This window comes from Hoplias malabaricus, chromosome 3 (genome assembly GCF_029633855.1).
Source record: "Hoplias malabaricus isolate fHopMal1 chromosome 3, fHopMal1.hap1, whole genome shotgun sequence".
In the NCBI taxonomy this organism is placed as follows: Eukaryota; Metazoa; Chordata; class Actinopteri; order Characiformes; family Erythrinidae; genus Hoplias; species Hoplias malabaricus.
The window spans coordinates 35,617,109-35,635,788 of NC_089802.1; the positions used below are offsets into that span (position 1 = coordinate 35,617,109).

At 36.8% G+C, this 18,680-nt stretch overlaps 1 protein-coding gene across 1 annotated transcript; it reads right to left on the minus strand.

The window, feature by feature from the left end:
- Positions 1 to 680: 680 nt before the first annotated feature.
- On the minus strand, positions 681 to 18,048 carry LOC136691805 (neutral ceramidase-like). Its single transcript, XM_066664620.1, has 20 exons — positions 17,919 to 18,048; positions 17,167 to 17,270; positions 16,111 to 16,254; positions 15,837 to 16,013; positions 15,578 to 15,705; positions 14,753 to 14,830; positions 13,657 to 13,777; positions 13,437 to 13,562; positions 13,061 to 13,147; positions 12,094 to 12,198; positions 11,596 to 11,677; positions 10,398 to 10,513; positions 10,012 to 10,106; positions 7,774 to 7,813; positions 6,653 to 6,751; positions 5,939 to 6,034; positions 3,367 to 3,513; positions 3,026 to 3,082; positions 2,277 to 2,365; positions 681 to 958 (listed from the first exon to the last, which is right to left on the minus strand). Exons 1-20 carry the CDS (start codon positions 18,046 to 18,048, stop codon positions 763 to 765), a joined length of 2,217 nt encoding a protein of 738 aa, XP_066520717.1. The 3' UTR covers positions 681 to 762.
- Between the last annotated feature and the right edge of the window lie 632 nt (positions 18,049 to 18,680).

An 18,680-nucleotide genomic window follows, 5' to 3' on the forward strand; every position in this document is an offset into this window, starting at 1 on the left:
TTCGATTCCCGCTCCGGGTGACTGTCTGTGAGGAGTTGGTGTGTTCTCCCCGTGTCCGCGTGGGTTTCCTCCGGGTGCTCCGGTTTCCTCCCACAGTCCAAAAACACACGTTGCAGGTGGATTGGCGACTCAAAAGTGTCCGTAGGTGCGAGTGTGTGAGTGAATGTGTGTGTGTCTGTGTTGCCCTGTGAAGGACTGGCGTCCCCTCTAGGTTGTATTCCCGCCTTGCGCCCGATAATTCCAGGTAGGCTCTGGACCCCCCGCGACCCTAAATTGGATAAGCGGTTACAGATAATGGATTTAAACCAATATGTGTATCTGTGTGTGTAAACATTTTCATCTACACAAGGGGAAATCTGCAGAAAAAGTTTGGCAACCACTGATTTAAGGGAATATAGAATTAATCGGAATTTAATGTTAAAAGGAAATTAATGCTGCAGAGAATTGAGAATGAGGCTGAAATGAGAGTTATAGAAATAATTGAGTATAAGAGTGAACAGAGCTTTACAGGGAACTGATAGTTACGAGATTTAGACTTGACTTTATTGATCCCACATCGGAGACATTCACTTGTTACAGCAGCACAGAATCTTAGGCATTGGACAAGAAGTGGGGAGGGAAAAAAAAATAAAATAAAGAATTGAGTGTTGGAGGGAAAATGTGTTTAAAGGAACTAAATGTTGGAAGTAATAAACCGTTAGAGGATTGAGCTTTGGAGGAAATCGAGGGTTAGAACTAACTGAGTGATGGGCGAAATGAAAGTTAGAGAGAATAGAGTGTTTTGGTGACTCTAAACTCATCTGAAGTCCCCTCGTATGCAGTGAACACAGGGTTGATGATACGCTGTTTAAAGTGTCCAAAGTGTCGGATCCTGTAAGTGCCAGGCTCTGCTGAGACAGGGATGTGCCACTCCACCGTGGCATTACTTTGTCCACCAGACCCTTTAATCCAGTGAAATCTGAACACACACATACATAGAGTTATAAATCATACAGCACTATACACCAAAAATGTTCACACACCAGTATTGACCAATAGAATGTGATGCTCTTGAGCAGCTGTAGATGAGCTTAATTGCCAAACGTTGGCTTCAGAGGTATAATGTTCATCAGCAATGGGCTGTGGGGTACAGGAAATCTGTGTTATTTAACATGAAGCACCTACACCCACAAGTTGAACTAGCATCTGAGATCCTCATTATCCAACATCTGTTCCTTAACCTCACTTATGCACTTATGGTTGGATTCAATCAAATCCTCAGTGTCCCGCTGTCTTGTGTAAAGCTTTCCCAGAAGAAAAGAGGCTGCTTTGCAGCAAAAAGAGAAGACATTAACCAATAACACAAGGTACCAACATCTACAAATGTTTAGACATAAAGCTGATTTCCCAGATTGAGATTAATCTTAGTCCTGGATTATATCCTTCTTTTAATGGAATATTACAATTTAAAATGTTGTGTAATAAAAGTTGGCTTAATCCTTAATCCCTGTCTCGTAAGATATTATTGAAATGTGAATTAAAGGTAACATCTACGACTGTGGGGAAATACAGCTCTCAGCTCCACGTCTTTTTTTTTTTTTAAGGTGGAATTGTATGTGTCAGTGTCAAAGAGTGACATACAAGTTTTATTTAGCTGCTGGAGAAAGCTTTTAATAAAGCAAATGGTGTGATGTATATTCAGCAAAGTACTTGAAAAACAGCCTCTACTCATTAACCTTAATTAAATTTCCATATTGTCACTGTCAAAAAAAAAGAGAAAAAACAACCAAAAACAACAACAAAACCATTTATCTGCCTAAAAGAAGGGGAAAAAAATCTTAAAAAATTTAAAAAATTAATGCCTGTTAATGTAAAATTATTTAATTCCAAGTACTTTTGGAGCATTTCTGTGTCCATCAGGAAATTTTCACAAATTTGAAGGACAGCTAATGTGTTCAGAACTTAAATTCTACAAAAATGGAGATACGTATTTTTCTTTTGACAGCAATAAAATGCATGATACACACTGCGGGTTCTGGGGACATGTACAATGTGTTTTTATAATTTTGAATTGATTCTTATAATCTTAAAAAATATTACTTTTATAATATTGATTTTAAGTATTATTACCTGAGTTTTGTGTCTTGTGCTAAAGAAATATATTCAAGTAATCTCTTCTAAAGTTATAAGGAAATAGGGACAACCAGTAAATACTATATATCTATCTATCTATCTATATATATATATATATATATATATATATATATATATATATATATGCATTAAAGGTACAATACCTTGTCACCCATGATCCATCAGTGTGAATGACCTCCCATGTGCCTGTCCTTTTGAGCAACTTTTCCACTGTGACAAAGGTCTTGTCTCTCTGAGATAAGGAAAGCACAGAATATAAATCTGCACAGTTCTCAACATTTTAAACACTTAAATTGCCACAGTAACTCTCGAATAAGAAAAGCTTAATGTACTAAATCAATAACATAGCCATGCCAAATTTCTTGCACAAATGATTGGTCAAACTTTGAGATGATAATGACCAAAGTACAGTAGTTCAGTTTAGTCCTGGTTCTCTTTGTGTAAGCCAAGACTAATCTCTTCATTGGGCTTATCTAATGGCTGTGATCTCACTAAGAGCACAATCACACCAGGGTTCACTTTATTACAACTAAATCTGACCAAATAGTAAATCATATTAAGTTTGAGATGAAGGTGCTTGTTTATTGGAATTATTGTATCATTTTTTTGCAGTTGCATGTCTAAATGTCTGAGACCAGTAATATGTGAGAGAGATTTTGTGTTCCTAAGTTTTTGTTTTGTCATGTTCCATTTTGTAAACATTTTTGCTTAAAGATTCAACAGAGAAAATGTTTAGTATGGAAGAAGATCCCCCTGACATTGGATAAGAGCTTGGCTGTTTTAGTGGGAGACAGTGTTCATGACTGTTAAGGTATGAGTGAAATGTGATGTTCCTAGCTGCCTGTTCCCGCATCAGTGTTTCAGAATGTGTTCTATCCTAAGCATGTCTCACCATGTCCCCAGAGTTTCTTGGATTCCCAGCAACAAAAGTCACAGATGCAACTTCTCCCTGCAAACAACATATCAGACCACAACAGTGTTTTAGCCAGCTTGGCAAATAACTGTACATAATCATTTATTAAAGATGATGTAACTGGTTAAATCTTTTATTAAAAAAAAGTAATTTCAATTTAACATCATTTAAGTTCCAGAGTTAAATTTCAAATTTCAAATCAGGGCTTTGAATAGGTTCAAGGAATGATAACAAATTTATTGAAGTTGGCTGGGTTAATTCGATATGAGAACTAAACTTTCATTTTTTTTTCTATGAAACCAGAAATAAAGCCCACTCACCACTTTATAAACAGAATTAACTTGCTGTAAAACTTGGCCAAATGAGGTGTTTTCTGGTTTTTTATCCACTGGAGGATTGGACAGTAGAGAGAAGACATTACTGAAGAATGGAGGTTCTGGGCCTTTTGGCAACTCCCCAACTTTACCCTATCATGAAGAAATAAATTCCATTGGAACATTCCAAGTATAAAGTGCACATATGTATTAAAAATGAATATGAGTATTTGCATGAAGAGACCACACAATTAAATCATTTAATAGAGAGAGATTGTTGGTGGTAGAATCATGCCATTACAATCATCATCATCATCATCATCATCTTCTTTGCCGCTTACAGGGCACCAGGGCGAGTTAAGAAGCCCAGCTCTGTCGCCCGCAACTTCCACCAACTCCTCCTGGGGGATCCCCAGGTGTTCCAGGCCAGCTGGGATATATTATCCCTCCAGCGTGTCCTAGGTCTATCCTAGACCCTCCCTCCAGTTGGACGGACCTGATATGCCTCCAGTAAGGTGTCCAGGAGGCATCCTTATCAGATGCCTGAACCACCTCAGCTGACTCCTCTCAACGTGAAGGAGCAGCGACTCTACTCCAAGCTCCTCCCTAATCACTGAGATCCTCACACGATCATTGAAAGTACACCCAGCAACCTGTCTGAGAAAACACATTTTGGATGTTTGTATCCGCGATCTCGATCTTTCGGTCATTACCCAGAGCTCATAACCACAGGTGAGAGTGGGTATGTAGATTTACTGGTAAATTGAGAGCTTTGCTTTATGGCTCAGCGCTCTCTTCACCACGATGGTCTAGTACAGTGACTATAGTTAGTATTGTTCCTTCAAAATCCGAATATTGGACAGATTCTCCTTTCCAGCATCCTGACAGACTTTCCAGGGAGACTGAGAAGTGTGATGCCCCAATAATTGACACACATTCTCTGGTCCTCTTGTTTTTAAAAATGGGAACCAGCACCCTGTTTTCCCAATCCAAAGGCACAGTTCCTGAGGTCCATACAATATTGTAGAGATGTGTCAGCCAAGACAGCCCCACAGTATAGAGGGCCTTCTGTAACTCCGGGCAAATCTCCTCCACTCCAGGGACTTTGCCACTGCATAGCTTTTTAACCACCTCACTGACTTCAGCCAAGGAAAGGGAACCTAACACTTCACCTGTTTTGACCACAGCTATATGCAGCCACTTCCACAATGGAAGTCCGGAACAGGGTCCATTCAGACTCCATGCCCTCTTCCTCCTCCGAAAGATGTTAGACGTTCTCTCTGAGAGAGAGTTGAAATCTTTCTGGACAGAGTCTTCTGCCAGCTTTTCCCAGCAGACCCTCATTATACATTTGGGCTTACCAGGTCTGTCCGGAAGCTTTCCCTGCCATCAGATCTAACTTACTACCAGATGGTAATCATTTGACAGCTAAACCCCTCTCTTAACCTGAGTGTCCAAAATATATGGCTTTAGACCAGAGAACACGACCAGAAAGTCGGTCATTGACCTTTGGCCCAAGGTGCCCTGGTATCAAGTACACTTATGAGACACCTTGTCTTTGAACATGGTGTTCTTTATGAACAAACAATGACTAGCACAGAAGTCCAATAACATCACAATACACAGATTCAGATCAGTTTTTCTCTCTGCGAGCCAAAGCCACTTTGAGGCGACCCTCTCGTTTACTGGGACAAACTCCAACTTTACAACCACCAGCCGGGGACTTGTGACTATCCCCACATCCACCCGGCTCCTCTCACACTGTGCAACTCCTGAGAAACCAACCCCTATTGAGTAGTTTGGTACCAGAGCCCACACTGTGTGTAGAGGTGTGTACAATTATATCTAGCTGGTATCTCTCAACCTCACGCACCAGCTCTGGCTCTTTCCCCCATGTGAGGTTACATTCCACGTACCAAGAACGAGTTTTACCGCTGCCAAGTTCCTTCATCTCCGCTCTGTGCCCAATGGGCATTGCACCGCACTCCTACTCTGGATCTTGCAGGTGGTGAACCCACATGGTCCTCCCACGCTGCCTTTCTGGGCTAAGCCCGGCCACCAGGTGTTCGCCATTGGACACTACCCCCAAGCATGACTCCAGGGGTAGGTCCTGGTAACCTTCTCATAGGCAGGGTACACTTTAAATCTTTTAAATCTTCTACTGGGAGCTATCAGCTACTGACGACATAGCTCTGGAGGTCATTAGACCACACAAAACCTTCTGCCACAACAAGGCCCCAATCCAGGAAGGACTGACATTACAAACTTGAATTTAATTGCATCATTCTGAAATATTATCTATATCATACTGCCTGACATTTAATTCTTAATTGAGTTTTAGGGAAGACAAAACTGAATTTTATAGTGAATTAAAAACATATTTTTTAAAAGTGTAAAAAATGAATTAATTTCTATGAATTAATATTTTTAAAATAAATATAGGTTGTCTTTGAAAACCAAGCTGTCTGTTGCTGCTCAAATGAAATTTGGATGTATTTTCATGTATTTTCCTACCCACAATTTCAAACAGGAATAAAAAAAAAGTTTTTTGTTTGTTTGTCTTTTAATATATTCTTACCTCTACAATGGCTCTAGCCAGGCCCCTGAAGTGCTGGATGTAGGCTGACAGAGTGTGTGGCCCATAGATTGTGGAAGCACCTTCATATCGCTGTACCTGGGAATGAAAAATACCTGTGTTTATTGCTGTATTGCTGATTATGGCCATTGAAATCCAAACCAAAATTCTGTCTTTAAGGCCTGGATGTAGTAGAGTTTCTGTAATAAACCCCCTTTCTGCATTGACACCCCAATGTCTGGACTGCCTCTAGGGAGCAAAAAACGATTTATTCAGGGACTACAAAGAAAATTGAAGATCTCAAGTACTTTATGTATAAACAATGTATTGACTCAACCTGGCTCTATTTAATTTTAATACAATACAATATGTAATTACAAAATTCAGGGTAATATACATAATTTCCCTGACAAAATAATGGTAATTGTATAATTTACACATATTCTAAAGGCACAAGGTCAGATCATCTAATCATTGTTGTACTTTAGCGAGAGTACATTTATGATGACCCCATAACAGTGAAGCATTTAAAATTCACAAATCTGACACATCTGACAGCTGCAGCTATGAGTTTATACTACAGCTTTAATCATAAACTAGACTAGACAGAACAGAACATATACTGGAATTATTATGTCATACAAACACCCTGTTAACAGTATACCTGGACAGCAGCTTTTAAGCAAAATTACAAAGCTGTAATTCAGAGATATTTACCTGGTATTCCTCATAGGTGGTAATATAATGTGTGTAGATATTGGAGAGACCAGTTAGGATGACTTCTGCTTTGGTGAAAGATTCATGCCTCTCTAGCTCCTAAATTATTTAGAATAAAACAACATCATCTTCACAGGAAATGAAAAGAACTAATTCCTTTTACTTAAGTTAATTTACTTAGATAAAATATTGATGGATTTTTACTTTCCTGAGTACATTCAAATCAAAATACTTTTGTTTAGGGTGGGGGGGGGTGGTATTGAAACACTGATTTTGGAGCTTTAGATTTTTATTTCTGACCAAAATTATCAAAAGTGAAAAGAAGTGGTGCACACTTCAGTCCCTGTGTTCCCCAACACTTGTAAAATGTAGAGATGAACCAACAAAGTGTTAAAATGCCCCAGTGCCAGCTTTTTAGAAAAATGCTGCTGGCATAAAATAATAATGGGCAAATATTTTTTTTAAAAAAGATCATTTTAATAGTTTTAATAGTTTAAATGTTAAATATCTTTCTACTATTTTCAAATAAATATATTTAAATGATTAATTATTTGTACGCTATTTACATTGTGCACAAGGTCCCAACATTTTTGGAAATGGAGTATGTAATAACTGCACAGCTTGCATCTTCATTTTTGCAAGAAATATTTTTAGACGCTTTCATTTTGCATAATTAAAAAATTATATAGCCCTAACTTTGGGTTAAATTTATTCATTGTCTGTAATTTCTTATCCAATCCAGGGTCACGGTGGGTCCGGAGCCTACCCACAATCACTGGGCGGTAACACACCCTAAAGGGGGCGCCAGTCCTTTACAAGGCGACACACACTCACACGTTCACTCTCACACACACACACACACCCCTATGGACATTTGAATAGCCAATCCACCAATCAACGTGTGTTTTTGGACCATGGGTGGAAACTGTCCCACCCTGAGGAAACCCGCACGGACACAGGGAGAACACGTTAAAATTTCACAAATGAAATTGCCCAAATGGTATATCTATCTAATTATGTTACTTTCAATTACAAGTTCAAATATTTTTTCTCTTGCCTGAAATTTTGCTCCACCAGGGCTGATGTATATATGTAAAGAGTGTATATATGCATGTTCTCACCTGTTTGACAGCCTCCCTTATCCGTCTTCCTGACATAGTTCTAAAAGAATTTTAAAAAGTTTAAAATTACCAGAAATCCTGATATTTCAGTATTTATAAGTGAAATTATACGTACTGCAGTGCAAAAGTGACTGTTTACCCTTACTGTACATGTAGTTAGTCATGATATGAGTGATATCTATAATATAACCACTATGAAAAATAAATATCTATGCGTATGACAATGTGAAAAATTCTTATCTAAAAAAACCATAATGCAATTTGATGATTCTGTTGTTCTATACATAAACAGTAAATCAGTAAGCAAAGCTTTTTCACATCATTCAATTTGCACTGGTTGAGGAAAATTTAATACTTTTGAGATATACAGTATTTTCCACAGTTGTATCAGTATTGAGGCCAAGGACTACAGAACTGGCTGGAGGATACTGACTGGAGTGTGTGTGAGCATGCAGGAGACAATTTTATTAAATACAGAGAAACTCTGACATATTATATCTTCTGTGAGGATGTATTTGTACCCACCAGGACCCGAAATAATACAAGAAAAAAAGTCCTGATTCGACAACAAACTCAGTTGCATCAGTCTAAAGAGCAGGCACACAGAAGTAGAAGCAGGATGCTGTACAACAGCAGGATGCGAGGAACACTTTAAACAACACTGTAAAGCATGAGGTAAACATGGGCCTTATACTTCATCACCTTGACCAGCCAAGGACATGTGCTTACAATCCTGTTTATGGATTTCAGCTCTGCACCGAACACAATCATTCCAGAAAACAACAGACTCTCCCATATCTCCCATGTCACTCTACTATTTTATACTTTATTTATTTTTTTAATATGTTGATATCTCCCCTTATCTGGCTACTGTGGTGGATCATCATTTAATTTCCTGTTTTCTAGGTCTCATTCATTTTTATTTCTCACCTGTGAAAATTAGGTGTAGTAAGTGACAGCGCCTTAGCTCTGTGTTTATTACTATTTTATATATTATTATTATCTATTATTTATTCTGTTGTTTACCTGTTGTTATTTGTGGTTCATTTGTGTAGTTTCCTCGTAATCGTGTTTAGTTCAAATTCATGTGTTGTTTTGTGTATGAGGACAGTGGTTTTTAGAAGTTCTTTGGTCATGTGCTGTCCTCATACTGCTTTCTTTCTGCCTCATTCTCATTTTGTGCACATTCACCCATATGCATACGCTTACACAGAGCACCACATTATTATTATTATTATTATTATTCATTAAAGATGAAACATTTGCCTTGTCTATTTCACATTGTGCCCTCAACAATCCATTCATAACACACAGAGGTGTGGCTAAGACTTATGAGACTGGTATTTTAGAAATCCTGGCTACAGCACAAGTGTCAGCTTGCTATATTTAAAAATAAATTGTATATATATTTTTTGGAGAAAGGCTAATGTTACTACACATTTACATTGCAGCAAGTGGAATGTGTTCCTAATTGATTTTTTGTTGGAAAGCTGTTTTCTAAGCTGGTTCTATGCCCAGATCAGACAAGTGAGAAAAGGTATAATATTCTTATTAAAATATTGATGCACTCCCAAAAATATTCCCACAATCCTTATCAGTGATTCTATTCTTCTGCAGTGATATTTTACCTCAGATAGTCAAAATAATTTATTTTTACATATTATCTTCATTCATTTATTTATTGTCTGTAACCCTTATCCAGTTCAGGGTCACAGTAGGTCTGGAACCTACCCGGAATTATTGGGCACAAGGCAGGAACACACCCTGGAAAGGGCACCAGTATTTCACACATTCATTCAGACACACACATTCACTCACACATTCACCCCTACGGGCACTATTTTTGTAGCCAATCCACCTACCAACGTGTGTTTTTGGACCGTGGGAGGAAACTGAAGCCCCTGTAGGAAACCCACACGGACACAGGAAGAAACACACCAAACTCCTCCCAGACAGTCACCCAGAGTGGGATTTGAATCTACTACCTGCTGCGCCACCGTGCCGCCTACACATTATCTTATTTGTACAAATTATTTTTAAATCATTCAACAAATTATTTATTAATTAATTACAATGCATAATTAACTTTTTAATCAAAACCTTACTTTTTTTGCAGGCCTGGTTTCTACATTAATCCTGGTGGTGGCTCTATTATAATCTTTGGACACCAAGCATGTCTTAGCGTAATGACTACCATTAGGGCAAAGAGAATTATGTGTCTTGCTTTCAAAAACTTACGTCGCTTCCCCAGGAATTGCCACGATTGCCACTGAACCAATGGTAATGATCTGGACGTCCACTATGGCTGGATGCCAAGGCAGTGGCTTATTCATCTGGAGAGCACAAAAGTAATTAGATAGATAAATAGACCAGGGGTCCCAAATCTTCTGAGCAAATAAACCCATATTTACATTATGGATGTTTTGTGACCCCAAGTTTTACCTGTAATTTTGTTATTTACAAGAGTGAACTTGCATAAAGCAAGTGTTTTAGCTTTAGGTTTTCACTTTACCATGAAAGCACAGTGCAGAATAAATTCAGGGATATGTTTAATTTGAAAAGGCAAAAGCCTAAAATTGTAATTTGAGTTATATTTATAACCTTAAATTAATTCCAGTTCTTACCTCACCGGTGCTGAACAGAATGGGTTTGGGGTTGTGACAGTCTTGAATCTCTTTAGATGGGCTACCCAGTAGAGCGTCCCGAATTCCATCCCAGAATGGATCTCCTTCGATTGCCCCTGTAGATTATGAGTTGTTGACATAAAGCTATACATTGGACACATTATGATACTATACAGCATGATTAATCCTGCCACAGAAAAGGTCAAGAATGAAAAAACAAATATTAAGGCGTCAAACTGGTTGGGGATTGAGGTGTGATCTCGTGATAATTTTGAACTTAATTTAGTTTTATTTGTACGTGCTTTTTAGACAAATATCACATAGCATTTTGGAGTTTAGGCGAAAGGTGCACACAGGTTTGTTTTCTGTTTGTCTGTTGGTGTTGTCATATTACAGACTAGCAGACAGAGTTGTCGCAAAAGTTTTTGCAAATGTGGATAAGTGTGGAGAGTCTCTTCCCTGGATAACTACTACTTCTGACAGGCCTGACCATACAAATAAGAACAAGGTGGTCTGTGATTCAAAACTGTGTTGCAGCTGGGCAACTACACTGAATGATCAATGAGTTAGGAGAACACCTGCCTTGTATTTAAACTTATTTCCTATTTTATCAGCTCCACTGACCATACAGGAGCTCTTTGTAGTTCTACAATTACAGACTGTAGTCACCAGTTTCTCTGCATACTTCCTTATCCCCATATCGCCCTGTTCTTCAATAGTCAGGACCACCACAGAGCAAGTAGGATTGGGGTGGTGGATCATTTGTAGCACTGCAGTGACACTGATCTCTTGGTGGTGTGTTAGACCAACACACAGTGTGCAGCAACAGATGAGCTACTGTCTCTGACTTTACATCTACAAGGTTGATCAACATGATAGATGTGTGTAACAGGGTGGACAGTAAGTGGTTAAAAACTCAAGTAGTACTGATGTGTCTGATCCACTCATAACAGCACAACACACCACCACAAAGTCATGGTCACTGCAGTGCTGAGAATGATCCACCACACAAATCATACCATGGTCCTGTTAGGGTAGGTGTTCCTAATTCTGTGGTCCAGATATTTGCAGTGGATATACAGTATAATTCCTTACTCTATATCTAAGACATACATTGATTGTACAAACCTTGACATTACAGATTCATCCAACAAGATCAACTGGAAGTATGTGAATGGAAAAGAGTAGATTAACTTGCCTTGTGTGAAGTTAAGGTCTCCTCCTCCGTCTATAGTCCCCGCAGCAAAGCTGTGGCCAAGTGCAGGTTTACATGTCTTAACCTGCCAGAAATCCAGTTAACAAATTATCACTCCTGAATAAACTTATGTAGACCATAATTATTTTCAAGATACCTCATTCAAAATCGAATTTCGGGCTGAAATGTACAGAAAATAATTATCTGGGAATAGAAATATATGAAACTCAATTCTGGAGTTAAGTGTTTGGATCATTAGCAAAGCTATGCAGTGAGAAATGAAGTATCACTATATTCTTTGTTTCACTGTAATCATGTTTGAGATAGTGACATCATACCCATTTAATTTTTAAAAACGAGTTTCTTTAGCACCTTTATACTCATATGGACTTTAAAGACTTGTGTCCTTATAGAGAATATGACTTGCTTTTCCTGGTTTACAAACAAACAAACAAACAAAAAGCCTGATATATACTTTTCCATTCTGACAAGGTTACTCACACTGTGGGTGGAGTTAAGGTGGACTGTGACATCTGTCATGTTGATCCACTGATGGGCTGCATGTACTCTGCCATGCAGTTCCTGTTCAGCACTGGCATACAGCTCCTGGAAATAAGTACAATACATTAGAGGCTTATAATGGTTTTTTGTTTAAAGAATAATCCCAAAACTAATTCATCAAAATCTGTGTGTTCCTGCACAGTGATTCAGAGTTAGGTTTCAGACTCACCGCAACCCTGATTAGGTATTATTAGGTATCACTATGTATAATAATATTTCTAAAATATCTTCATGACAATTATAATGAAGCTAATTTAAAATAGAATGTCATTAATAGTTATTTCGGTGTAGCATATTGAGCAACATTGCAACTAGAGCAGACTATAGCAGGTTAAGTTTCAATATTAAAATATATTTCAATATTAAAAGTCCTTAGGTAAGACACCTAACACTGAATTAGCCTACCGCTGTTAAAATTCAACTAAAATTGAAATTTTCATTCTAGAAAATTGCTTCTGGCAAATAAAATAAATGTACATGGAGATGCAGGACAAAAATGATGTCACAGGACATGCTTGAAGACTAAACATTTTGAAAGTGTCTGTTCTGACTAGCTAGTCTGCTAGTAAAAAAAAAACCAAAAAAAGAAATGCACTTATCTCACTTATTGATAATGTAAATAAACTGGATATTTAAACTCAAAGTTAAATATTGGATTATAAAAATGACTTTCTTGACTTTTCTGCAGTTCCTTATAGTGCAGTAATTGCGCAAACCAATGTTATTTCACCCAAATCAATCAGCAACACTGTGTGTGTTGTGTATTCCACTTAAATAATTTGGGAAAAAAATGTGAATGTTAAGGGTTCAACCCCTAAATCCATTCCCATGGCTTTGTCTGTGACCGATTACATAGAGCTGGTTCTGTTAGAGAATGTTCCAGACAAAGCTGGATTAACAAAATTACCTTTGCCTTTCTGTAGATGTTTTCACCAATAATCTTGGTGCTTTCAAACATGTCCTTTCCAGGCCCAAAAGCAACACACATTTTGGTCTGTGATCACAAAGAGAAAGAGAAATCAGAGTGAATGCCATGTAAATGATTCATGCACTTCCACCTGCATGAATTAATTTAAACCATATATTTTATTTTATATTTTTTTACCCATTACTATAAATTATTCATTTCTAATAATCAATATTGCAATGCTAACAAATAATGGACTGTTAGGAAATAGACAAAGTTTGCGGTATTCTTATTGTAACCCATTTTTTTGTTGTTGTTGTTCATTTGAGAGTGGCCTTTATGTTTTCATCATTCTGTGTATGTAAAAATAACTCACCCCACCAATGGGACAGGAGCTATTGAGGTAGTCACACTTGTCCCCCGTGTTTATGCAGTAGGGACCATGCGTGTTGGGAGAGGCATCACCACTGTTACTGGTGGCAAATGCTGCAACAAATGGACCCTACCGAATGAAAGAAAAAAAATACTGTACTGGACAAATGTGAGACACCTAACACACCATATGAAGACATTCATAAGAGAAAATGACATCTTACCTCACCAGGTAATGACCCAATGTTTTTCTCCTGCTCAAACAGGTAAGAAGCATGTCCAAGGTTGTCTGAGCTCACCATGCGATTAGTGTAGTTCATACTGACTGGATGAACTGCAAACCAACTGGAAACAAAGTAACAGTTTCTTTAATGATTATTCATGAACCTGCTTTTCAACTGGCTTAATTTTTTTTTCTGACTATATGTGCATGTGCAAAAGAACATTTCTGGTCAAATAACATTTTGTTTAGTAGTGTCAGTCTATTAAATTGATTAATCATGATTAACTGCCTGTTAAAATGCTAATATTTGGAAGGGACATAAAACAAGTAAACGTGTAAACCTTTCAGAGTAGTTTTTATGATATTTGAATTAGAATCTCTTAATTTGCTGAGTGAAAGTCTCAGGGAGAGAGTTAACACCAAACACAATGAAGCTCAGACACAAACTTTAATTGAGAAGATTGCAGCATGCAGCTCAGACAATAAAACACCTCCATATTACAGCATCAACAGCTTTATAATTGATTACTGTGTGGATTAATGCCGAACTTATTGCAGCAGCTGTGTGTGTGTGTGTGTGTATACATGTGAAAGAGCGAGAAAATGAATGCATTTAAGTTTCCAGTTTAATCCTATGCTTTAATGCGTAAATTCTTTAATTAGTTAATTTTCTGTAACCTTTTCATCTTGTCTAGCAGTGCAGTGAGTGTGGTGCCTACACGGAATCACTAGGGGCAAGTCAGGAACACATGCCAGACAGGGCACCAGACAATCACAGGAAAGGCAAAAATTTGATCAATTTGTATGTGTTTGTTAGTTGAGTTTTCCATTTTTGGGGGACAAAAAAATGAAGCCACCTTTTATGTTTTATTGTTTATATTTTCCCTATTATATTGAATTAACTAAATAAAGAGTCATTTTAGATTAGTTAATTGTCACCCCCTCCCCCCAGTCTGACATCCAATTAACTCATATCACTCCTTTTCTTTTAACACATTAAACAATTGCACATCCCACCACCAACACCAAGTGCAAAGCTATTTTCATAATATGTAATTTCATATTTCCAAATTAAAAAAATTCAGAATGTTCTTTACCTGAATATCCCTATTCCATCCCCATCCAGATCTGTAAACTTCAGGGTCACAATTTGCTGGTCTGTATCAGATTTATATCTGGAAAAGATATACATCAGTATCATTATATTTTAATTTGTGATTTTAAGCAAACATATATTGTATGTTACATTCAGCAAAATAAATTTGTGCAGAAAAAAAATCTATATAATATTTTATTACTTGCAGAGGTCATGATTACATATTTTAGAAAATAAACAAACAGTGTCATTCTCTGACCAAATCTTTATATCTCTACAAGAGTTTTTTGTAGGTGGATCATGAAGATTGAACACATTGCAAATTGAAAACAGAATTTTCAAATTATGCAAATGAATATATTACAAATGTTCAAATGCTTTTGTGCATCAATGATAACCTGACTATGGGTCATAAAAATAGACTCCATATTTTTGGCTATCCATAGAAAATCATATATCTCCATTTTTGTGGATTTTTAGTTCACTACATCAGTGGAGCACAGCAGATGTCTTTGGCATTGTGTGCAAATTTCATGATGAACGAACCAATAGAAATGCTCCTAAATGACTTGGAATCAAATAATTTTACATTAACTTCCACTAAGAGTTATGTGATTTTTTTAAAGAATAAACCATATTATGTAACTAATTAAATTGTTTTGTGGTTTTGAATTAACAAGTAGAATTAATCTGTTAATGCTCCATCGAGAGGAGGTTTAATACAAATCTGAGACACCTCCAAGTGACTAGGTGTCAGTATAATGTGAAGAAGAATTACTGGAGAAAATGTCTTCTTTAATATTTGTAAAAATGTTAGTTATTTAACCTTCTTCTTTCCTCTTCAGGGTTGTTCAAGTATGATTGTGGGCTCCTGTTCAGGTTACTACCCACAATATCTCCTTTGTTCAGGAAGATCCTCCCAGGCCTCATATTGTTGTGTGCCAACTCAATGCTCTATTTTAAAAAAATTGTAGACATATCTTATGTTTGTTTAATAATAACTTCAAAAATCACTACATTTCAGTCTGTTGTATTGATATTAACTATGATATCAATCAGCATGTGATTAATGATCTAATCCGAACCTTGACAATTCCGTCAACGATGGGTTTTATGGATGACTTGATGTAGCCTTTACTGGTGATCATGAAGAGTGTGTACTGGAAATACCCAGCCAGGCCCGAGTGTGTGTGTGTTCCACTCAGAACTACATTCTCCTGTCTGTAGAGATCTCCGAACCGAAGCTCCAGCTCCTTCAGCACCTACAGTAGCACAGTAGTGGTAATGAAATGCAGTATCTTAAAGGATCCTGAATCCTTTAGAACAGTGTGTTTCAGAGTAAATTATACTTTTATTTACCTCAAGCCTCAGTCTCTGAGAGACCATGCCTATTTCTGCACTCACAAACACCACCCTCCTGCTGCCATCATCCACAATAAAAGCTCTGCTGAACAATCGAGTGTGGATCCCTCCTGCCGTCTGATCCAGGTTGGCATAACCCATCTGGTTTAAAACCGATAGCAAATAGTTCAGTGAACTTTCATGAGTTTTTGAAATCCATAGCTTATCATAACATATCAAAGCTAACATCACAGATGTAATAGCTGTGATCTTATATGGTTTCAGACAGCCTCGCCCATATTAAAGTTCTTAATCTTAAAGTGCTGTGGTCTACTGTGGTTTACACAAACTGATTAGCTTATGTGTTCCTTCTTAGCTGAAGAAAGGATTTTGTGGAAACACTTACATTTTAATTGTGTTATTGATCATATAATATTTAATTTGCATCTGTTGATGCTGAAATGCTTGTTCAACCTTCCAGCATTAGTGAAAAAAGAACCCATTTATGGCTGGAGTATGGATAGTTTAACTGGAGAATGGCTACAGAAATACAGACCACTGAAATATAGTCAAGCACCTTCCAGGTCTAAGTTGGAGATCTCTGTGACTGAAAAATATAGAACTATAGAAAGTCGCTACTGAGCTCTGTAAAAACTCAAATGAAATTAAATTACATTAAATTTAATTTAATTACATTATACCAAAATGTAATACATATAGTGTTAATTTAATACTAACAGTCTTGATTTATCACTGGCAAATTTAATGTGGAAAAATTGCAGTTGTTTTCAGTTATCTACTTTTTTTGTCATGAAGAAATCCACATTTTGGCTGGAATTTCTAATACAGGCATTTTTTTTAATAAAGGTCTCTACAGAGTGCCCCCATATTTTTTTTGTTACCCTATACATAGAAACATTAGGCATTCTGATCTGTAGACCGAAGGACTGGTGTCCCCTCCAGGGTGTGTTCCTGCCTTGATGCCAGTTATTTCGGGTAGGCTCTGGACCCGCCGCGACCCTGAACTAGATAAAACAATGAATAAATAATCTGTAGACCATTTACAGCACTCACAAGGGGAATATCTCCCACCGGTCCAGTACAGTCTGCTCTGCCCACACCAATCAGAAAGGGATTCTCTGGAGGATTTAGTGAAGGAATGGGTTTCTCAGACTCCTCTGTGAAAATGAAAAAAAAAAAGGAATCAAACAAATATATTAAAAGTGAACAAATAAAATAATGAAATCAGTGGAAAATTCAACAGTGTTTCAAATAATGTAAATGCACACATTTTTTAAAAATCTTAATTTAATGAATAGGGTAAATAGTCTCTGTATTTAAATTGCTTTTGTGAATCATACCCGTGAGCACTTACCAAGACAAAGTTATAAAGTAATTATGATTCGGATTCTGAAAATACAAATTTGATCTACTACATTCAACATCATTAATGTTTGAATCATTCATATTCTGGTTTGATTTTATTATGTATATTCAATAAAGACATTTTTTATTTAGGTATTTTCTATTCTTTCAATATAATGTATTGAACAACAAGCTATTAGTTGAAACATAAAAAGACATCAGCCTTGGATCTTTGGTGAAAAATCAGAATTTAATTTCATTATTATAGTTTCATTCCCCAAACACTACAGCTTTCTCTGTCGTCTTAAACTCATCAGGAAGACTGTATATTTTGCCTTTTTTTTTTAACAGCTTCAGACCAATTATTTGAAACCATATAAGCTTTATATGGCTATAAAGCTATAAAAGTGATTCCAGACTTTTTCAGGCGTTAGTTATAGATTAAGTGCAAGATTGTTTACTTGTTTGTGAGTTGAGGTTGATGGCCAAAACTGTGAAGAGTCCTACTGTGATTCCAGTCATTAACAGAAACATAACCATGAGCAACAGCTCCAGAGAACTGAGGCCACAGCAAACAGCCTTACGAGCCATTATCCTGCTCAAACATACAGAAAGAAGACTACATTTTCACTGTGACTCTCTTATAACACTCTAAACAACTTTCAAAGGATGTACAGTTAGGAAGTGTGTAGAGAATCCTAAAATAAAAGTCATCCTCAAGAAAAAGTTTTTTATTTACACTTTACTTTTGTGGTAAAATAATGATTGAATTAAACATAAAAGTAAACAGGCCTTGGGAAGTACTCATTATTTAAAATATTTTACATAAGAACATGTATCTAGGTAAATTGAACATTCTGTTCTCTAGATTATAAAGCTGTAAACCTAAATAAAGCAGATGAGGGCTTCCAAAAAATACACATTTGACACACATTTGGTTTCTGATAGTATTAAATCAATATGTACTTGTTAATAAAAAAAAAAAAAGAGTGGCAATTATAATGTGCATGTGTACTTGCATATTCATTAATAAATCATTTGTAAAGCTGCCTTGTGACAACAGCTGAAAAATGCTAGATGAATAAAATGCTGAAATAAATTGAAATGAATTATAACTTTTACCATCTGGAGAAAGTCAGAGAAAATCTGTCAAAAATGTGCCGTTCGAATAGTAAGTAATGAATTGAAAGGGAAATGCCATTTGAATCTGAATTAAAGTTATT